Source organism: Argentina silus (genome assembly GCF_951799395.1).
Source record: "Argentina silus genome assembly, chromosome: X".
NCBI classification, from domain to species: domain Eukaryota; kingdom Metazoa; phylum Chordata; class Actinopteri; order Argentiniformes; family Argentinidae; genus Argentina; species Argentina silus.
In genome coordinates this window covers 12,223,977-12,248,322 of record NC_139653.1, presented here as the reverse complement: position 1 = coordinate 12,248,322, position 24,346 = coordinate 12,223,977, and the positions used below count along the sequence as shown (strand labels likewise).

Genomic DNA, 24,346 nt, shown 5'->3' with positions numbered 1-24,346 from the left:
CACAGGAAGTGAATTGTGTTTCGGCAAAGCGTTTGAAATGCACTCTAATCAACTCAGGGCATATACAGTATATACTGTAGCCTACCGTAGAGACAAGAAAGAGGTCCTTCCTTTGTCTTCCATAGTTTTGGAAAATACATGGCTCAGATGAATTTACTGTGCTATGTTTGTTCTTCTGAGACACAGCCTGGTAGTACAAGAGGATAAGTGATGAAACTCCAGCAAACCCTAGAGGACCCTGTACAGTACAACCGATCTGGCTGCGGATGTGTACTGAGGAAATTAATAATGCAGTACGAGTTCTGGTACAGAGATGTTTTATTTTGGTCATAAGACTGAACTGGTTTCCTGTTGTGAGTTGTGAATATAAGAATGACAATGCAGTGCTTGTTCTATTACTGTAGGTGTCTTTGACTCAGCCAGAGAGGCACAGGAAATTACACTAAGCTTGTGCCATAAAGAATGTGTCATGGGATAAGAGTTGACATTTTGACCCTTGATTTATGTGTACCCACCAGCATCCTCCTCCTCCTCCAAAATGGCCACCTATTTGGCAAACATCTGTCCTCCTTGTGCCCTAGCAGGGGAAGCAGGTGGTTGACACAACCCCACATGAGAAGCATGCAGCTGCGTTTGTGGGTCAAATAGTAGAGGACAGAAAAAAACTATGAAAAACAACAAGAAGGATAGATACTCCTGTCAGTCAGATACTCCTGTCAGTCAGCACTAGTGTGATGGGAGAGAAACAAAACTAAGGAGGGGATCTTAACATGAGAACCATGTTCTACTCCATCTCCTCTACATTACCTCATATACTGTTCTCACACTACTGGAAAGGGATGAATCCATCAAAACTATTGATGGATATTGACAAAGAAGCCATTACAGAGCTATTGACAGAAGGCTGAGGCAAGGGAGGTCTTACATTACTCTGACAAGTCATTGTTCCTGTATTGACTCTGTTTCTATTCTGTCTCCATGTTCATTAGCCCCACGGTGGGTAATTACATACACGTGCAGTACTTCTAATTTTAAACACGTGCAGTACACCTTAATTAATTGGGAGCAGTTATACTATGATACTGTCTCTGTTGTTGATTATAGTAATAACAATTGATTCAATCATTTTATTTAAAAGCTTTTCACAAAAACATATTTTTGTTGGTGTGTCTGCAAATTATCAATTCGCTTTGCAATATTGTGGTTTTGTAAGTGGTGTAATGGTGCTCGCCTCTTGGACAAACCAGTTGAAACTGTGGACGATCATGTGGCCAAGGTACTTGGGGTCACTTTGGGTTAGGACCTCATCTGAAGGATAGCAATACAGTATGTGCAGGGCAGTGTCCCCTATAATGCCCCCTACTGACCCCCTAAAGAAAGTCACTGAAACCAGAGCATAAATTCTATATAAACATGCGCTCCAGTTGTTGGGTCATAAGTAATTTTCTACGGATAGAGAATCTCCCCCAGCTGTTTGGGAGAGATGGTCGGTAGTAATAAAATATGGCCCTGTAACTCAAGAGGCTCCAACAGCCGTTATATAAATTTATATCCAATAGTTATCAGCACTAGCAATACATACAATAGTACACAGTAACAGTTCAAGAGCATTCTTGGAGATCTTAAGGTAGTGGCTGTGGTTTGCACTCCAATTGACTTTTGATCTTTTCACTTGTTTGGGAATGTAGCACAATATGAGGGTTGCTAACAGGGCTACTGCAGTGACCTAGCTGTGATGTAAATCATTCCCTGCAGTAAAAGCAGAAAGGAACATCTCTTAACTGGCCAGTGACTGAATACTGAATTGGTCCAGAGTGCTAAAGAGGAGAGTGGTAACTGTATCTCAGGAAGGTGGTAGTGGTGTTTACGGCTGTCCTGGCGTACGGTGTACAGAATATCCGGACCACTCCCCTGCAGCTGTGTCTTTAAGCCCCTGACCAATGGCACAGCCATGTGTCTCTCCTCCTTCTCCCCTGACACATGTCTCAAAGGTTGTCCCATAGATCCTAAACACTTACACACTCGCTTGGGAGGTGGTAGAGATCACTTGGCTCATATTTCAGCTCTGCCCAGGGAGCAGCTATCAGATTGTTCTCTCAAGGTGACAAAAATGATGATGATAATAATACCCTTTTTTATTTCCCTCCCCCGGCTGGTCATTTCCTCTTGATGTGTGTGTGCGTGTGTGTGTGTGTGTGTGTGTGTGAGTGTGTGAGTGAGTGTGTGTGTGTGTGTGTGAGTGTGTGTGTGTGTGTGTGTCGACAAGGTCAGCATGGAGTGGGGGTCCTCTCACACTGTGCATAAATGTACTCCAATGCCCTCTAAAGTCTGTCGTTGTACATGCAAAGACATGTCAAGCAATCACTATCTTAATGGAAGGAATCATATTCACTACTTTTAGTCAAATCTGTGTACTCTCAGCAAACTGTACTTCTTGCTGTATAACCTTCATTTTGATGGAAAAATCTGGCTTGGTTGGAAAGCCAAATTCATTGTTATTTCTCACTGTTTCTACTGTACAGCACAAGACAATTGTTTATGTTTGGAGATTATGTTCCCCACACAGTATATTTAATGTTTCTATTATGTTTAATAGAGTTGGCTGTGGTTCATTTTGAGCAGGCAGAGAGGTGTGAGCAGAGAGGCTGAGGCAGACAGTGAGTTATGAGATGCTTAGCGTGGAGTGTGATTGTTGGCTGTGGTTGCTGTGCTCCTCAGGTGGAAGCGAACTGGGCCAGAGATACGGCTGCGCACATGCTGTTGACCTCTACTACGGCACCTGTAGGGATAGGTTATTAGCCAACGGGCCTCCAGTGGCTATGCCAGACTTACTGTAAACAGTTATCCTTGGGTGGGGGTCACCTGTGTGTGACATACATTTGTTAGGGTTATCACAGTTGCTCATCGAGGCTGAGCTCAAGCAATGTTTTGTTGTTCAACATACCCCACATCATCAAAGATGATTGGCAATATTACTTTGGGAATGGATTCGTAACATACATACTGTAGCTACAGGTAAACTGTGCACTTCAGTATTGTGTTTTGGCACATGTTGACCAGTTAATAATAGGATCATGAAGAATTCAAGATGTGTTCATTTATCATATTGCCATGGCAAGTGACATTGCAACTGTATATGAAGTATTGAGAGGTGCTCCTTTCAATAACGGTCATGTCCTTAAAAATATTTGTTTAAATATACAGTATATTGCTATATCGGTTATTGAATTAGTTCAACCCTTTTTCAAAAGGTGTACATTTCTATGAAATACTTTCATTATTATTGATTTCTTGATTATAAAACTGCTCCGGCTTCTCTAGCCCAGTCAGTACAGTGCCGGTTCACAGTCATATTGATGGGGGCATACAGTATGACTTTAGTGTATAAATACAGTAGCAGGGTGCAGATATGTATGTACAGTATTGCTAGGACCCAACCAATGGAGCTCAATGAGTAACACTGAGTAACAAAACACAAAGAGAAGAATTTACAGGTCAGCAGGGCTCACAGCTGAGATTTTATGACAAGATTTACGCCTCGCACCGTTTTACAAGCCAGGGAAGATTTGTTATCCCTTTGTATAGCATGATGGCTAACCTTACTCCTATTTCCCTGTCCAGTGCCATGGTGAGAGAGTCAATAGAAGATTATTTTGACACCTGTATTATGCCAGGAAGCAATAAGTTTACTCAGCTTGCCAGGCAATTACTAACCTTTGTCAGCTCTATTGGGATGGTAGCTGAAACAAAAGAGATATGAAAAGATCTCAAATTTGGACTTGGTTTGGGAAGAGGAGGGGAAGCGTTTGGCACGTGAGGACAGATGCACAGAGCTGTGATTTATCTGTCTGTCTCTCTTCACTCCCAGAGAGCTTCAGTGCGGCTGAATCCATGGGCGTCTGGAATAATCACACATTAATCGGACAATTAATTACAGAGCAGTGTACACTAGCTGGATGGATACCTACTGTGTGTGTGTGTGTGTGTGTGTGTGTGTGTGTGTGTGTGTGTGTGTGTGTGTGTGAAATGTATTCTGTGACTCACTCTGTGATGTTGGACGGGGGCTAATGTAGGTCAACACATCCACTGAGCACAAGGTATACTCACTTTAGTTGGCCAGAACATGGTTCTCATTCACACATCCCCAACATCACCACTGACTCTGGGGATATGGCTCCACAAGCCAGAGGGGTCACAGCAAGCAATATGTAAGCCCTTGTAGCCCCAGTGTCAAACCTCATCAGGGCCAGACGGCCTCAGGCCAGGCCTAATGCCCTTCCAACGTTTCTGAAACATTGTATCGATGTCTGCCAGGTCATGGCAACACTAATAGAATGTCATGTGTCAGACGGGGTCAGTGAAACACCTCAGAGAAGGTGACTGGACATGTGGCTGGAGGGCCACTGTTTTAGGTGACGGCAGACCAGACCACGGCTTCAGTCCTCCCAAGAATTTGAATGTGTTTAGTTACACAGAGTCAGAAATAATCCAGCGCCATATTTCAGTCTTTTTTTCTTTTTTTGGGGGGGGGGGGTACATACAGTACTGCATACACATAGACATAGTAATAGTAGTATAAATCTGCAGCAGATACAGTACACCAGCGTCCATGTTCTCATGCTCCACAAACTCCGCCCACACCCTGTTTAGAGACATTCATCTGTGTCGATTGTAATGGCATGCCAGATATTATACAGATGGTAGTGGGATCCAAGTGTAATCTGCTATGCATGATGAGTGATATGAAGCATAAGACTCAGACATGGCTGCCCTGTGACTAAGTGCCCTGTAGGTCTTTGTATGTCCTCTCTGACCTCAAAATATATATATTTTTATAATTTTGGAAAGAACATTCAGTTAATGAAACACTGTGTAGTGGTACAGGTTGTATATAATCTGCACTGAATCAACTGAGAATCCAGTCAGTCCAGAACAGAGCGTGAAATCTGTGAGAGCCATGACCAATTACAGCATCCATTAAGAGATGAGAACATTCTAGAGGCAGAGAGAACTCAGTGGGAGGGACAATACTGTAGTCACCCATATCAGTTTGAAATACTACCCCTCCAGCTGATCAGTGGAAATTGAACTCAGAGTTTAATGTAGATTCATTATCTTCTCCTCATGAAAATGCAAATTCATATAATGTCATCAGCACACTCTCCTCTCCTTAGGAGTTGTTAAAGTCAATGAGCTCTTCAAATCCATCACTGGAGAAGTAGTAGCGTAGTTGCTGTGGTGAAGAGCTGTTCTAAGCATCCCATGGGGGGTTACATCAGCCTCATCTTAGTTTCTAGAGCGTTCTGTGTGGGTTTTCCCTGCAAGTGTTGAAGCTTTAGTGTTTGCAGACTGTTGAGAGGAGTTGCAGATTGTAACTGAGTGATTTTGTATCACGTCAGAAGGCATAACAGTAGAACAGAAGTATGAGGCTATATGAAAGTTGAGAGTTCTCCTCTCACCTGCTCTTTCATTTTCTCTCTCTCTCTCCTTTTTTCCCTTGCACTTACGTACACATACAAATACACACACACACACACACACACACACACACACACACACACACACACACACACACACACACACACACACACACACACACACACACACACACACACACACACACACACACACACACACACACACACACACACACACACACACACACACACACACACACACACACACACACACACACACACACACACACAACCACTTTACTCAAGAATCTCCTTTACAGGATTCAATACATAATTGCAAAACTGCCTAATTAACGATGTTAGCCAACACACACATCATACATTCATGCTTTGAGGATATCCACCCCCCTCTCAGAGAGCTGACAGCTTACAGTTTCCTCAAGTTGGCTACACTACACTGGTCGGCCCCCTGCCAACCACTACGTGATCTTGGGTGAAGCTAGTTTGCCATCTAGTGGTAAATTCGGGAACAATATCCATTTAGTCATAAAAGGCTTTTAGTCACAGAAATAAAATAAAAAACGGAAAGCTCCAGCAAAAGGAGACTATAGCTGCAATCTTGGCCAGCTGAGCTGTCTTAAGTCACCCACGGTGTCAGCCATCTCTTTATACGTGTCTGAATATTTAGATGGCTGGGAGTTAAAGAGCACATTGTGTGCCAGTCAGAACAGTGAAAAATGCTAAGCTGCATTTGAGCCCCTGCCAGGCAGCTGTCGGCTTTGCCGTTCTCTCCCTGCCCCGGCCACTCCTCTTAACCCTCAGTAAACAACTGGAACAAATCCTATTTTATTGAGGCTTTTCTAAGTGCAAGGGATCTCTGCAAGCTCCAGTGCCCTGGCATATTCTGAACCAGTGCAGTTCCTCAAGATGGCATCCAACGAGGGCAGACAGAAGCAAGGAGCCTGCAGTGTCTACTGGGTAGTCTGCCTTTAATTGGTTCCTTAATCAGTTGTAGGATGTGGGTTGTAGATGAGTTCTGAGTTGTGACGACTCAGGAGAGCAGAATAACCTCAAGAGCATATTTTTGATAGCAAGTTTGCCATGGTTGAAGGATTTTGATGTGAGTGGTGGCCACAGAAGATCAGGCTGCATTGTTTACAGTACATACTGTACAGTATGATGTATTCATAAACATTAGTCCTAATCCCATGTTGTTAATGTTAGTTTTAGATTTGATTTGTTGCCTCTTACTTTTTTTTAGAACACCATATTTTTAAAACACATTATTTTGAGAACAGTACACCTCTAAATGAATATGCTCAACTCTTATACATATGTATCCAATTATAAGACATGATTCAACCTAGTTGAGCAAAATATGATCAAAACTTTAATTTGTTTTGTTGATCGAATAAGCACTTTATGATGTTGGGATGTTTTTCCCCAGTTTTCTTGAAACTTTTGGTCTGTAGGGCAAAGTTTTGAGTAAGAAATGAGAAAACATCTGCATGGGGAAAGGACATTTCAGAATTAATCTTAATTAGAGAATTAATTAGCAGTGTTTGCTGGCTGCTGGTAGACAGTTGGGGTAATTGTGGTTGTCTGGAAATAATGAGCACTGCGATAGGAAAGGTTAACTTCTTGTCTCCGGATTTGACCGACAGCTTGGCGGATCAAAGGCATGTGTTTGTGATATCTCACTCCAGCTCGCTTGTCCTTTTTTTTTTTTATGTCTAAAGAACCATAGATGGTTATATTTTAAAGTTTAAGGAACCTTATATTGTTCTATTTTGTAGATATTTTATGTTTAACTAATAGAAGTAGTAGCCTAGCTTCAGGAAGAGTCCAGGCAATTTCACATTGGCAGACCACAACATCTCAAATATGAATGGCCACAATAATTAATAAAGAGATGCTATGGGATCTTGACAACCGTGTCTGTAATTTTTAAACCTCTCTTTTGGGCCTGGATGGTCAATGTATAGTTTGTATAAAATAATCTATGAACTGAATCACTGTTTTACCTCATTCAGCCAGAGAATCTGTAGTTTATCAGTGCCAGTATTTTGATGCAACAATACTTTGAGTTTCACTTAAGCAACAACATATAAGGGGGGGGTGCTATATCATGGATATCAGAACGGGTGTGATGCAGTTATAGGCACGGGGCGCAGCTGATGGTGTCGACCATCACAGCCGTTCCGATATCATAGATATGTTGAGTGTTATTGCTTTTATACCTAACCCTAACACTAACCCTAACCCTAACCGGTTTACAACGGCAGTAACAATTGACAACAACCATGTATTTTTTGTATCATATATTGTATTGGTTTATGCCCTCTGCCTATAAAAGTAGTTCATACAACTTTTACCGTAGTTAGCGACACAGGTTCGTTGATAGTTCTGGAACGCATTAAATATCACCATAGTTAGGGACGCAGGCTGGATGATAGTTGCAAGTGAAAGTGATGAAGTAGTTGTGCTAATATTGTGGATATCAGAATGGCTAGAATGCTTCTCAGCCAATCACAATGCATGATTTGATCAACCCCTTGTATAATTTAACTTTTGGCTCACAACCTCGTGGCTTGGACTCAGTGGAATCCATGAGCACGCCAATGGGTGCCGGACCAGCCACACCAACAAAAGACATGCATGAACATGACCACAGATGTAGTACAGTTAGAATTAAACAAGAACCAACATCACTGGTACATTGGTTAGTGAGATAATGCAACACAAAGAATGACAATTACTCACAATTACCTAGCAACAGGAGCGGGCAATTTAGCAAGTTTTCTAGGGAATTGTGGGTATTGTGAATTTTGGTTATGTACCTGTGATGTTGGTTCTTGGTTGATTCATTGTATTATATCTGTGCTCATGTTTATGTGACATCCCAACTTCAAACAAGGGCATTGTGTGGAATAAGATATGCAAAAAGTTTCCAAATAGCGAGAGTGTACAAAAGAATACCACCCAATTTTTATTTGTTTCTACCTGTGAGCACAGCTGTATCTGTCATAACTTTAAGTACGGCAGATTCAGTTCCAGCTAAATTTGATCAGGCAGCTCTGGAAAAGGCTCAGGTGGCATGAGCACATGTCCCCCTGGGAAGTGAAGCATCAGCTCATGCAGAAAGAGAGAGAGTGTCATGTGAGTGGTCCAGTCAGGAAAAGGTCATCTCTCATTGGAGCTACGTAACGTCCATGCTGACTGACTTAGACTGGTAATGTCACACTTCCCCTTCAGGCCATTATACTTTATCAGGCTCACAAAAAAATTAGCAGAGATACTAGCCAGAGAACTCTAGAGGCAGTCGCTGTCTCCTGTATGATACGTCAGTTTATGTGCGTGCGTGCATTTATCTTTACCTGAGGGGCAGGATCAATGGACTTTGGTACACAAGCTGTTCGTGTGTGTGTGTGTGTGTGTGTATGTATGTGTGCGTGTGCATGTGCGTGTGTGTGTGTGTGTGCGCGTGTACATATGCGTGCATGTGCGTGAATGTGTGCATGTGGGTAAATGTGAGTGTGTGTATTTGGGTGTAGGTGTGTGTAGGGGATCAGATGGATCCTAATGGCATTCTTTTCAGGGAACTTTTCTGTCTTATCATCTGACCCCTCTTGGCAGAGGTGTCTGCGTCTGCTGGATTATGAGGGCTTTTGAAATGATCTATCTGCTCTAATGTCAGTAACACAACCAACACCACCCACTCCACCCCACTTCATACCGTCTTTTCCCGGTGTGGGCAATCGGACACCCAAAGCCTGAGAGAAACTGTTGACATTTAGGATCAGGATTACAGAGACATCTTAAAGGTGTCCCTCTACTGTGTCACACTGTATTTATTTACTTATTTATTTACTGGTCTCAGAGTGGGGTCGGGGCTGCAGGACCGGCCAGGCATGATGTCATCTGCTTTCCCCTCTGTCTATCTTAGTTTACCCTGACCAGGGTGGGAGCCAGAACATGCTGTGATTCTCCATGTGGATTAAGTCTCAGGTTTGAAATAGACACTCCAAGTCTACTGAGTCCACTTCCTTCCCCAACGTCTCATGTTTACCCACATTACCACATAGTTAAATGTGGTGAATGCATTTTCCTTTTCTCATGTGCTTGCAAAGTCTGCAAATTACAGAGACAAATGCAATCACATACATATGTCCTCGTCAGCCCATCTTTCACTCAGTGTAAAAGCCTCCACCAGCAGTGTCCTCCCGTCCCTCCCTCCCTCCATCTCTCCCTCTCTCTAATATGCCGCAATGACCTGAAGGAGGGCTTCACACTGCAGCGCTCAAATAATAATCAAGCGCTCGGATGTTGTCAAATTTATAGTACACCCAGCGTTGCATAGCAACAGAGATTGCCACAGTGATCCAAAAGGCTCAGGGAGGGCTGAGTTCTAGATGCTGCAGCACTGGTGAAGGCTTTCAGTGTCTAGACTCTACTTATATATTTTTACAATACCATTCAAAGAGCTTTCACATCACTTTGACCATTTGCAAGCGTGTTGCGACCTAATGATAGGTTCTTGACATAGGCAGCTGCAGCTAGCAGTTAAATGAAGTTACTGTATAGAGAGTCAGCCTTTTAGAGCTCTTGACATAGTCCAGCAGAACACTGCTCCATTGATGATGATTCAGACTTAATGTATCAGGGAGAATATTACAGGACTAGGTAATGTCTCTCTTTGTCTTTGATTGATGTGTTTGTGTCCATCTTTGTTGGCTAGCGAGCGTACCAGGTCCCCTCTGACAGGTGTCTCAACTCTGTTTGTAAGATGGCATACTCTCGTCCTTCAGAAGATTTGATATTCATGATTTTGTTTTGTTTCGCTGTTTTGTTACATAATAGTGGACTGAATAGATTAATGCAATAAAATCAATAGACCAGGAACAAATAAATAAGGACACAACAATTAGTGTTTTTCGATGGGAAAGAGTAGCATTCCTTAGTTACTATGAATATGGGTTCAACTTTATCAAATCCCTCACATGTTGGACATTCAGCAACTATTTATGTTTACTTTAATAATGATGTATGCAGTTCAGAGTTTGAAGAGTGCTAAGGGCAAATCTGGAGAGATTATGTGAAAAATTGCATAATTCATTACCTGTTTGGAATAATAACAAATGAAATATTCATTCGCTAAATTACATATCTCTCTGTTATCTATTGTATTGTTTCAAGGACATGGGCGCAAGGGCAGGAACAGGGGCTAAGGCTAGAACAAACACTCTCATCCTGGCAGTCAAAGCACTGATTCTGTGTTAGCATGTTATTGTCAAAGAAAGAAACAAATTTGACACACAATGAAACCTGCTCCCTGTGGTTTGTAAGAGGCCTCTGTTTACACTTGAACTACTGGTTTTTAGTCAAATCAAACCAAACTTTATTTACAGTATATAGCACATTTTATACACGGTTTGTCATGATTCATCACTCAATTGTAGGATGTGTTTACTGATTCAACCACGACAAAAGGTAATGCCAGAAAGTCATATTGTTTCTATGGCTCAAAGATACTTTTAGATACCATCCAGAACAGTGACATTCTGTTCTCCACCAAGACTTCCAGCCCTGCTCAGATGCAAGCACAGTCAGAACGTTTAGAAACCTTAGATCTTTATTAACACATACGATCAAAAGAAGCAGACGAAAGCTGTTTGTGGAACATCAATCAGCATGCAACTGAACAGAAAGTCCCTCAGATGGGACATACACAGGTTCTATTGTTCTCATCATTAAGGTTAATGTTTACTGTACCTTGGCTCACCCACAATTGATAATATTGCAATCCCCACTGGGGCCTACACACACACACACACACACACACACACACACACACACACACACACACACACACACACACACACACACACACACACACACACACACACACACACACACACACACACACACACACACACACACACACACACACACACACACACACACACACTATTGGATGATTAAAAGCAGGCTGTTTCTGTTCCAGGCAAATGTACGCTGAATCAAACTTTGGCTAAACCCATGAAGATAGAGTGTCAGAGGGAAGGGGAAGGGTCACATTTTGTGATTCCCTGCTATTCTTTCATCAAGCTCTGATCCAATCCTTTCCAAAGACCCTCCAAACTCCAGGGAGGAAAGAAGCCTCATTGTGTCCCTCATACTGACACACATAAACATAATTATTAGATGGCTCAAAATAGCAATTGGCCCCAATTTATTTCCGCTAAAGAGCACTGCGCAATACTAAAACCATGTGCAAAGACCGTTTTGGTAATTTGGTGTCACCACAAAGTACATCTGCCCTGAACAACACAAACTTTGCACCAATATAAGCGGGGCAGTAAATGGGAGTTATCGGAGGAGGTGCCATGGGGAGTTGGCATATTCAAATACCTATGACGTTCCACATTCAATAATTACCAATAGGTGAAAAACAAAACATTATTTGATTATAACGGCAGCAGTCAAGGATAATCCCTCATACCACCACTACATTCCCTATAAATATGTGCAAGTAGGCACAGGCAGCAGAACACACAGCACTACTGCTGTCGCATCTGCTCAACCTAGGTTTTCTAGCTAAAGCTTGCTCATTCCCAGCCAAATGTTGGCCTTTTAGGTCAGACCATGGGAGTCCACAGGTGTTTTGCCCGGCTGCCTTGGGTTTTCAAACTACACATGCCTGCGACTCTAGGGTTAATGGCATCATCAATTGTGGTTGGGGTTTTTGAAAAAAGCTGGTTGGTTGGATGGATGGATGGATGGAATAGGATAGGGTAGGATGAGCCAGGGGTACTCAAGTGGAATGGGTAGAGAGTTTGTTTTTGGAGTGGTGAGTTGATTGGTTAACCGGATGAGAGTTTTTGGAGTTACAAAAAACGTAATAGTTTAAAAAGTTGAATGGGTATCAGAAAGGTTTTCTGGGTAGTTGAAAGAAAGTGAGATAGGTTGGTTAGGTTGGTTGATTGGATGGATGAATGGATAGATAAAAGGGAGGACAGTTAGATGAGAGAGGGGAGGTATAGAGATATCAAAAACAATTAAGAGGTTAATCAGTATGGGTTATACTGAGTAAAGCAGTAGTGACTAGTGAAAGGAAGAAAGGATGATGCTAGATAGTTGATAGCTTAGATAGATATACGGTTGGTTGGAAAGTTTGAAAAATCTAATTGTAAGTAGCTCAAGTTAGACCTCTCTGCACATTTTAAAGTTTGATTGGTGTGAATAGCTTAAAAGCTGTAGGAGGAGTAGCATACCGAAAAATCTGAAGTATTTGAATAATAAGAAGAAGTATGAGCAATAACAATAGTTGGACTTGCTGAAGCAAGCCCACTAATTAGGAATGTTCATGCAAAACAGGAGTAAGAATTTTGGGTTTCAGTGGGATTGAGACTGGATAGAAAAGTAGCCTATAGTAGGCTATATAGGACAGCAGAAGATGGTTGTGGCATCAGCCGTTCCTCACCTTACGTTCGCTCAACTTCCCCCACTCTGTTAGGTGCTGGTAGGGTGGACCCAAGTGCGGAGGGATAACTCAAGACGAAAGATATAGCAAAAATAAAGTTTCTCTTTAATGAGAGGATTACGCAGGGAACAAAGGCATATACTTGAAAAAAAATGATAAAAAAATATAAGTGGAGAAAATCAGTCTCCATAAACTAAGGTACACACTTCACAATTGGAGTAAACAGCGAACTAAGAAATAATAATAAACAGGCAACGGGGTAAACATCTAGATAATACGGACGACAGACTGGCAGGCAGGATACACTTACGATCGGACAGGGAGAATCTCTGACAAAGACACAGGGGAACAAAAGGGCATATATATACAACACAAGGCAGGATAACACAGGTGATCGGAATGAGTAGTGATGAGGCAGCACTGGCACCGGACCGCCAGAGGAGGGCACCAGAGTCACCAGAACAGCAACCTCAGGCGTCACACCACTCCAGCCCTATATTGTAATTTGCTTCCCATCACAGACCCATTAAACACTCTCTTTGAAAAGAGAGATCATTTTGTCTGTATAAATTATTGACTGCCCCCCTCATCCAGCATTGAGCCCGCTAAATGTTTTTATTTGCTCCATAACAGACAGTATCTTGTTCTTATAAGTAATAAGTTCTTATAACCCGTGAAAAATTATATCTATTTCATTTGTACAATGACAGCGACATTTCAGCTAAACCTGTGGCATAATCACCTGTGCTAAAAGTTATAATCATAATGAGTAGAGTCTGGGAGTTCAATACCGGACTCTGACGGCAATGACTTTGGATTGTTTTCCATGTCACAAGAACTGTCAAATGATTTCAGGGTGGCTGTAGTCTCTTTGACAGTCTTGCCGTATCTCATCATCCTGATATCCTCTCTTATCGCAACAGAGGTCTTCGTCATGGTTCTGTGATCTGTCTAATGAGGCTAGAGATCAGGCTGTGAACTTGCTAATATAGCCTCACTAAGCTATGTTACCTATGTTTCCATGTTACACTAAAGTTGTCATAGAGAACATGAGTTTACCTCTATCTCTATCTAGCTCTATCTATCTCTATCTAGCTCTATCTATCTCTATCTATCTCTATCTATCTCTATCTAGCTCTATCTATCTCTATCTAGCCCTATCTATCTCTATCTATCTCTATCTATCTCTATCTATCTCTATCTATCTCTATCTAGCCCTATCTATCTCTATCTAGCCCTATCTATCTCTATCTATCTCTATCTAGCTCTATCTATCTCTATCTATCTCTATCTATCTCTATCTAGCTCTATCTATCTCTATCTAGCCCTATCTATCTCTATCTATCTCTATCTATCTCTATCTATCTCTATCTAGCCCTATCTAGCCCTATCTAGCCCTATCTATCTCTATCTATCTCTATCTAGCCCTATCTATCTCTATCTAGCCCTATCTATCTCTATCTAGCCCTATCTATCTCTATCTATCTCTATCTAGCTCTATCTATCTCTATCTATCTCTATCTATCTCTATCTATCTCTATCTAGCCCTATCTAGCCCTATCTAGCCCTATCTATCTCTATCTATCTCTATCTATCTCTATCTATCTCTATCTAGCCCTATCTAGCCCTATCTATCTCTATCTATCTCTATCTAGCCCTATCTATCTCTATCTAGCCCTATCTATCTCTATCTATCTCTATCTAGCCCTATCTAGCCCTATCTATCTCTATCTATCTCTAGCTCACTCCTTAATATACAGTTGGCAGAAGTTTAGAGCCGAGCCGCCGGTGTGACAATGTTGCAACGGCACTGGTGACGTTTTTCTTCAGGTCATCCACCTCGTCAAAACAAGCACCAAGAGGCAACGTTGAGCATGATGGATATGAACACCTCACATTTGGAAAAGGACTGTTGATTAGTTATTTGAGTTTTAACTCATAGTGAAATAATAGTGCAATGACAAGAATAAAACAATTTATATTTTCAGTTTTTTACTTTTTTACTTTTTTTATTTTACAAATAAAACTGTTTATACAGTTTTATTTGAACACCTCACATTCCCACAGCGGCTGCAACCCCAGGCAGCGGGTGTGTTATTTACTTATTTATTTTGTAATTAATTAATGTGTGTGACAATAGGTATGAGTATGTGGAAGAATATGTGCATCATCTAGGCTACTGGTTAATATGTGCTGCTGGGTTCTACACCTTTCACTCACACTAACCACTATGTTATTTTCCCATCAAAAGTCACTAGAATAGCTTGTTTAACAGGGTGATAGACAACGTTTTCTCCGGATAGAAAGGGGGGGCAGCAGCCCCTCACGAAATATACTTCCTATGTCCCTGGATAGGCTACATTTTCGCTGGGTACATAAAGGGGGATGACGGGGAGGACGACATCTTCTGTCATTGTTGGAATCGGGACAAATAGCCAAAATGCAAGGTGGTCACCTTACTCTCGCATTACATTGTTCTCTATTACTATACAGTATGTGATATGCATCACCCTCCTCACAACATTTTAGACACCTCCCTCCACTCATAGCAACGTGGTTACAACAAACTCAAATAGTTTCCCATTAACAAACAAAAGCGTGATCATTTATCTAGCCACTGAAGAAATACAATTCGAATGATCCCACTCCTCCCCCAAAACAGTAAAATTCTTCATTTAACGAATTTTGTTAGTTCATAGAAGATTGACATGCACTAGCTGGGCGCATATGAACATTAGACATTAAATGGTGAACTCTATGTGATAACCTGGTCACGATGCTGAACCTTTATATAGCGCACAACATCACATTAATGCACATAGGAAGAATGAGAATAGAGTATCAACAAATTGACCAATTTAACAGTTTCGAAGTAACATATAAAATAAACCAACTGATGGAAGTTTAACCATAAGTCTAACACTATGCGTGTCAAGGACACACAGGACAATGGTGCCCATCACAGGCCTAACCCAAAACTCAAAGAAAATCTGTCTGTCCTTGTCCTTAAATACCATCCCAACAATGGGACATCAAAGACATCGATGGGAGAGGCCTGCTGGGCTATACTATATACATTACAATAGCAAAGGAATTGACAACAGGCATAATATCCTTGTCCACCAGGCATGCTCATTCAACTGTAAATAGGTATTCCGGGCTGAGAGGGGGGGGGCATTGATCACCATTCACAACGGAAGATCAGATGATCACTGTCTTTGTCTCAGCCACATTTAAATACATTTAAATCACATGGCTGGCACCACCAAATCCACCTACAATGGTGCTCTCGCTGGAGCTGGAACTGCAGAAAAATGTGTAGCCTATGGATCATGAATGTCACACATATCAAGAACTGTCCAAAGCTACAGCAATGACTATGATACATGATATACAGGGGTGAAAAATAACGTTAAAAATACAGACAGATAGGCAACTACAAATGACTTGTTAGATACGGGCAGTAGCCTAAAACAGTGAAAATATAATTTGTTTACAGATTAACATTTGTGAGTTTTATTTATTATAGCCTACATGGCAGCTTACTTTCATTGATCACAGTAGACCTATACTAGCCACACAACTACCAGGGATTGTCACCCAGCATCATTATAATGGCAGGCCATACACACAATGGACGTGATACTGTTGATAGCCTACCTCATCCCCCATCTCTGATGATCAGTGGAGTGGACAGATCTCACACCATGTAGCCTATTACTAATATATGCCATTTAGCTGACGCTTTTATCCAAAGCAACTTACATTGCAGTGAGTGCATACATTTTTCAGTATATATGGTCCCAGCAGGGGACCATTTAAGTTATGGTCATATTTTTACAGGCCAAAAAGTTATTACAACCGCAGTCACACACAGTCCATAAAAATTACAGACACTGATAATTCACACTGAATCTCGTCTGAATAGGGCTTAGATTGCTTTCATATAATACTGTCCTTGGGCTGCTTTCAAATTATAAGCTATAGTATTGGAAAATAAGCACTACTAATTGTGTAAGCCTAGACGCAACAGCCTAAACACAGGTTGGACAGTACAGGAGGAAAATACGTTTTTATTTAATCTATTGAATAGGCTTGATTGGCATTTTCCCTGACGAATTAATGAATGAAACAAAATTAATAAATAAAAATGCTGGTCAGATCCAAAAGAGCTTGGTTAAAACTTCCCTTCAACAAGTCTGAAAGTGAGCCTCAAGTCAACTACGACTCGAGCGCCATCTATAAATCTCAAATAATACTGTCCTTGGTCTGCTAATGTATCAAATAAACATGGCAATGTAATTGTAAAAATGGCTAAGCCTAAAGATAGATTGGTATTAAGTCAAAGGAATCAGATCCAACAATTTTTGACTGTCATGGGTAAGTGGCACGCCCATGGGTACAGTAGCTGCTCTCACTGTCCTGTTAATCCCAAACTAACCCCTTAAATACTAAGACTGCTTACAAATAATACTGTACATAAAACAACAAAGAATGAAAGGCTATAGTCACTTTGTAACAACGCTATTTAAAAAACATGAATTACAATAATTAAAATTACATTCAAATATAACATTAATATCAGCTCACAAATGGGGCAAGTGGAGAAATACCTAAAATAAAAAGTGTGAAAAAGTCAACTTGACTCGCTACTGCTGTGGAGGTACCGCCAAGCTACCGTCATTCAACCATCAACCTTTTAAACTCTGACTTACTCTACCTGGCTACCTACCTCCGACGTGTTACATAGGATTCAGTAGAACGTCTGAGCGTGACGTCTTCATCCGGTGGAACTCGTCTTGGCTCTTGAGGCGCTCACTAGTGACCACTTTGAGCCTCTTCAGACTGTTGATGTAAATTTGCTGTTTTATGACACCTCATTGTTACTCTCCCTGGCCACGGCCAAGGGACTTGCGTGCACTCAGTCTGCCCCTAGTGACACAGGTTACGTTACGCCCTAACCTAAGCTGTCTTTACAGCGCGTCTCCCACATGATTGTGGGAGATTGGGGGCTATTGTGAGTCTTGCATTCTGAGAGATTACAGACCCCTGTGGGAATCCAGGCATAATCCACCTGTGGGTTAGTCCTAACCGAACTAACTTGTGGATTAGTAGGTTAGTTAGTTAGTATCGTCCTGGGTCCTGTTCAAAGATCTGTGCTGCTGCGAGCTGGGCTTCACCTCATACATTTAGCTTTTAGAGCCTGGACAGAGCTGTTTTAGAGACTGCGTGAGGTAGAAGGGGTACATTCTTGTATCCATACAGGTTTCCAGTTCAGACCAGGCAATCTTGGTGTAACGAGGTCCTTGAACACAGAGGTGGACTCAGTGGTGGTGATAAGCGAGACCCCGTTTATTTAGACTGTTCCTTCTTCTCATCCGTACTCAGGTCCTGGTCGACTTTCCAGTCTCAGCTTTTCAGCCTCCTCCTCCCCAAAGCAGAGGCACACACATCTTAAATCATTTCGTTAACGAGGCTTCATTCGCAACAGGTGCGCAACGAAGCCTCGCTTCCGTAACCCTTGCCACGGTCCTGTAGCTCCCTCTACAGGCCGAACGCTGCATGTCCCCCCACATACCCCCACCGCCCGACACAGGCCGGGGACAGCCTACTCCCCCCCCCCCTGCACGGGAGAGGAAGTCTGCCATGACCATCTGCGCCCCCGGTCTGTGCACGACCGAAAAGTTGAAGGGCTGCAACGCGAGATACCACCGGGTGATCCTCGCGTTCACATCCTTCATGCAGTGGAGCCACTGGAGGGGAGCATGGTCGGAATAGAGGGTGAAAGCGCGACCCAGCAGGTAGTAGCGGAGGGCGCCGACTGCCCACTTGATGGCGAGGCACTCCTTCTCCACCGTGCTGTACCGGCACTCCCTCTCCGACAGTTTGCGGCTCAGGTACAGCACCAGCCCCTCCACCCACTGGGTCAGCACTGCTCCCAGGCCTCTATCCGACGCGTCCGTCTGTAGGGAGAAAGGGAGGTTAAAATCAGGCGCATACAGGACCGCTTCTCCACAAAGAGCGCCCTTAAGGGCCTCGAACGACCCCTGGCACTGGCCCGACCATTGGACCGGATCTGGGGCACCCTTCTGGGTGAGGTCCGTCAAGGGACTGGCCAGCTCTGAGAAGCCCGGCACGAACTGCCGGTAATAGCCAGCCAGCCCCAGGAACGCCCTCACCTCCTTCTTAGTCTTGGGCCATGGAGAGGCGGCGATGGCCGCAGTCTTTTCAACCTGCGGCCGCACCTCCTCTCGACTCAAGTGGTACCCCAGATACCGGATCTCCCTCCGCCCGATCACGCACTTTTTCGGATTGGCCGTCAGCCCCGCCTGCCTCAGGGACCGCAGAACAGCAGCCACACGCTGCATATGCTGCACCCAGGTGTCACTGTAAATGACAATGTCATCCAGATAGGCAGCAGCATAGGCAGAGTGCAGCCGCAGAATGCGGTCCATGAGGCGCTGGAAAGTGGCTGGGGCCCCGAACAACCCGAAAGGGAGCACCGTGAACTGATACAACTGGAGAATGCAGTCTTCTCCCGGGATACCGGCGAGAGGGGAATCTGCCAGTATTCCTTCGTGCAATCCAATGTCGTAAAAAACCTGGCCGTGCCAAGCCGGTCCAAGAGCTCGTCAACCCGGGGCATCGGGTAGGCATCGAATTTGGAGACCGCATTAACCCTTCTATAATCCACACAGAACCATATAGACCCATCCGACTTGTTGACAAGCACAATGGGGCTACATCAGTCACTGCGGGACTCCTCGACCACACCCAGCTCAAGCATGGCTTCCAATTCCTTGCACACAATGTCTAGTTTTTTGTACCGGCAGCCTATAGGGACGCGTGCACACCGTTAAACCCGGCTGCGTTTCTATATGGTGGTCGATAAGCGTAGTCCGACCAGGCAGGGGAGAGAACACGTCAGCGAACCTAGCTTGCAAATCTGCAACGTCCGTGGCCTGGCTAGCAGAGAGGTGGTTATCAATACCGACCGCAGTGCTAATTTTTGATTTTGGGACTTCCGGTCCGAACTCATCTTTCTCTGGAATTATTGTAGCCAGAGCAACAGTGACTATGTCGTTCCATTTTTTAAGGAGATTTACGTGATACACCTGCAAACTACCTCATAATCCATGCCCCCCATGCAACGTGTGACCACAAACGGCCCTTGCCACTTCGCGAGTAATTTCGTGCTGGAGGTGGGTAACAGTACAAGCACCTTGTCTCCCGGTGAAAATTCTCGCAGGTTAGTTCCCCTGTCGTAGAGGCACTTTTGACGCTCTTGGGCTTGCTGCAAATGCTCGTGTGAGATTTGTGCGCAAGTCCAGGATGTACTGAATCTCATTTTTACTGTCGCTAGACCCTTCCTCCCAATTTTCTTTAAGAACGTCTAGGACACCCCGGGGCTTACGCACGTAGAGGAATTCAAATGGGGAAAACCCGGTGGAAGCTAGGGGAACTTCCCGTACCGCAAACAGCAGGGGATCTAGCCATTTATGCCAATTCTGACTATCCTCGTGCACAAACTTCCGGATCATCGATTTCAAGGTCTGATTGAACCGCTCACAAAGGCCATCCGTGGCCAGGTGGTAAACACTGGTTTGAATCGCCTTGATGTTCAACAACCCGTACAGTTCCTTGAGGGTGCGTGACATAAAATTGGTGCCCTGGTCGGTGAGAATCTCTTTCGGGATTCCCACCTGGGAGATCACTTGAAACAATGCCTGCGCTACACTCCTGGCAGAAATATTGCGCAGCGGTATTGCCTCGGGGCCGGTTGTACTGGACCCAGGCGGCGGTCCGGGCCGGGAGCCCCGTGAGGAACTGCTCCAACACTACCCGGTCCCCGACCTCCTCCACGAGCTGTTCCCTGGGTCCAGCCACCGCCATGCGCTGTCCCGCAGCCGCTGGGCGTAGGCAAAGGGCCGGCTCCCCTGCTCCATCATCAGAGCCCGGAACCGGCTCCTCCGGGGTGAGGCCCAGGCGGTCTCGAATCGCCCGGGCTAGGGAGGGATAATCCCGCTGGGCAGCCATTGGCAGGCTGTGGGCAGCGAGCTGCGCCTCACCTGACAGGAGGGGCAGCAGATGGTACGCCAACTCGCCGTCCAGCCACCCCGAGATCCTCGCCGTCCCCTCGAACACCGCCAGGAACGCCTCCGGGTCGTCCAGGTCCCCCATCTTCTGGAGGTGGACCTTGGGGGGACCTTGTGCCAACCCGGGCGCCGGTCCCACTTTGATGGCCCCGACGAACTCCCGGAGGAGGGCACGGTCCTCAGCCCTCGCTGTCGCCATCTCTCCCATCGCGGACTGCTGCTCCTGCTGTAGGTGGGCCTGCTGCTCCAGGATGAGGGCCATCCTTGCGATGGCTGCGCTTAACGCCTCCATTTTTATTTTTTATTTTTTTACCCACCTTCACTCTGCCCCTCGTTGGGCACCACTGTAATGAGGTCCTTGAACACAGAGGCGGACTCAGTGGTGGTGATAAGGGAGACCCCGTTTATTTAGACTGTTCCTTCTTCTCATCCGTACTCAGGTCCTGGTTGACTTTCCAGTCTCAGCTTTTCAGCCTCCTCCCCAACAACCAAAGTACTTTGCTAGTTTCAAGGTCATGTAAATTCAGTCAAATTAATTGAAAATAATTGACAGATGTATTGTTTCAGTTACGAGTAGTCTACACATTGTAACCAAGGTAACGATATGACAGCACATTTTAGCTGGGGTACTTTTGATCAATCCCCATGACCGTGACGTGAGACAATGAAGCAGCAGGTTGAATTTGGCGCGCCATTGTAGTCTTGTTGAGTGCTTAGATTATGATATCATAGACATTTCAGCTAGTGGTTACATTTGTTGTAAAAAAGTATTATCCATTCCAACATTTGCAGTGAAATCCTGATTGGTGAGGACAATCTTCATATCATATTCAATTATCCCCATTCATTCATTGCCAGAGCTGCCCACCACCTCCATGCTAACTGAAACTTTGCTGAAGGAAATTAATTTAGCAACCATGCCCACTAAAATGTAGTGTTGTGTAGCGCTCTTTAGCAGAAGCTAATTGGGCCCCATTTTGTTGGAAATCTACACTAGAAAAGAGCTATTCTTGCGTTGTTCTCTGTTGCTCTCTTGTTGTTGTTTTTTTACTTTGTGTTGTGCAGTAAGTTGGTATTGGCCTGGCTATTGACTTCTCCTAATTGAGCTAATCTTTCATCTGATTTGTCATATTGTGAATATGAAGGAATCCTAACTCTAGCCACTTAGTGGTGACTGATGTTATGCCACCCTATCTGAACATGTCCACTGAGCTTTATCCCATTTACTTAATACTACACATATCCTTGTAGTATTAAGTACTGTAGCATTTAATATCTCATTAGGATGTCAGTCTTTCAGAGCACAGTCTCAGACATTTCAGTTATTCTAGATTGTTCACAAATCACAATATTGATCCCAATGATTGGTCCATTTTGACCTCACCCTGACACATACGAATCCATGCTTTGGCCTGGTTTGTTTGTGGTTGTTCTTTGCTCCCGTTCTGATTGATGTGGCTGGGGACACACACACAGCTGGGTAGGAGGCCATAAACTGGAGGGGGTAACAAAGAGTAGCACACCACACGGTGCAGCAATTAAGCTGTTTTCTTGCTGTTAATTAAAAGCAAATTAGCCACTGCGACAGGGCTGTCTAACCGTAATTGTTGGCAGCGTGTATGCCCAGCCATGCACTTGTGTGAAGCTGTTGCTCCTCTCCATGTCATTCACTTCTTCTCACTCTTTCTTTCTTTCTCTCCCCCTCCCCGCTCTCTCTTTCTCTGTGTCTCAGGGTCGCAGAGGAAAAGCAGGAGAGCCTGGACCCAGAGGCCAACCTGTAAGTATCATGCTGTACCTCAGTGGTTTCCAGTGGTTCATATTTTCATTTGCCATTATCACTGACTATTGGGTAATGTTTGAATACACAATCTTCTCTTTCTCTCTCTCTCTCTCTCTCTCACAAACACACACACACACAAACACACACACACACACACACACACACACAAACACACACACACACACACACACACACACACACAAACACACACACACACACACACACACACACACACACACACATTTCCATCCTTGTCCTTTCGTCTATGGACTCTTTTTACCTGCATTTAAAACTTATTCATTACACAGAGAGATCCACAACAGTCCTCATTGAGACTTATCTCAAAACTTGGATAATCAATACTACTGACGTTGCACTGTCTCCAGCCCAAAATTATTACTGAATGGTGTGCAAATGGGACTCAACAATCAGCAACGAAACAAAGCAGAGACAGAACTCATATAACTGCATACAGTTACCAGTTACCAGTTACCACAGTTACCACAGTTACCAGTTACCACACATGTATGCAAACGATGACCAATAAGGTCATAGTTGTATCATATCGATTTTTGAGAAACATCCATCACACACTGGCGCTACAAGGTTAAATCATTATGGCAAAAACACCACAGGGGGTATATTAAGAGTGCATTCATGCATAGATAGTATTGATAAGGAAGTCTGCTTATAAGGCCTGGTTGACTGTTTTGAGTTGTAGTCTCCTCTGCAGGCCTTGTAAATCAATCCCAGAGACTGTGTGTAGTCAACCACACACACAGCAGTAATTATCAGAAGTTACCAGTAACAAGACAATGGCAAGTTGGACCGTTGTTTCCATGTAATCATTTTGTTCTAGACTGGTTGCTCAGTCAGTGGTAATGCGTAGTATGGGTATGCATGCATTCACTGAAAGTAACACAGTAATAAGCTACCCAATGGGTTTGATACATAATTTTTCATGGATGATTTCCATGCAGTTAATGTAAAAGTACTCTGCCATTCATTAGAAGGTCGCTTTCTGTCAGGGGCTCATGTGCAATTGTTTCTTTAATAGAAGAAAAGCCAACTCACTGAACAACCGTGATATAAAACAGTTTTACAGTATGCTATTACTATTATGCTATGTTAATGAATTAATATTTGTAACATCTTCAAATGGTTGTGAATGAAATATTGTGGTGAATATCACTGGAAATATTATTCAGTAATAGATGACCAAACTCCATCAAACTCCAACAACAAGTGTGATATGAGGGTTTTGAAGACGTTGCCTCCATTCATTCTCCATCCACAAATGATTACATTACAGAGCAACATTACAGCTTATTATTACTAATGTCGAAGTCTCAGTGTGTCTCAATGTGTTAATAAGGGAAGATTACATTTACATTAACTGTAGGTCTATGCATTAGACCCATTGGGTAGCTTGTATAACTGTGTTAATGCAGTGGATGCATTCATACTATGACTGTATTACCAATGACTGAGGGTCTAACCATGGTAAACATGGTCTTACTTGTCAGGTTAAGATAGGATATTAGGGTAGAACAAAATGGAAACAGGTAAT

General features: G+C 43.5%; 1 protein-coding gene across 1 annotated transcript in view; it reads left to right on the top strand.

The window, feature by feature from the left end:
- Window positions 1-24,346, top strand: part of LOC310822225 (uncharacterized protein) — a gene marked incomplete at its 3' end in the record, with an annotated part of 110,243 nt that overhangs the window by 38,342 nt on the left and 47,555 nt on the right. The window contains exon 17 of the mRNA XM_083694574.1: window positions 22,729-22,845. Within this exon, the coding sequence (XP_083550700.1) occupies window positions 22,729-22,845 (117 nt within the window). The remainder of the gene's footprint in view (window positions 1-22,728; window positions 22,846-24,346) is intronic.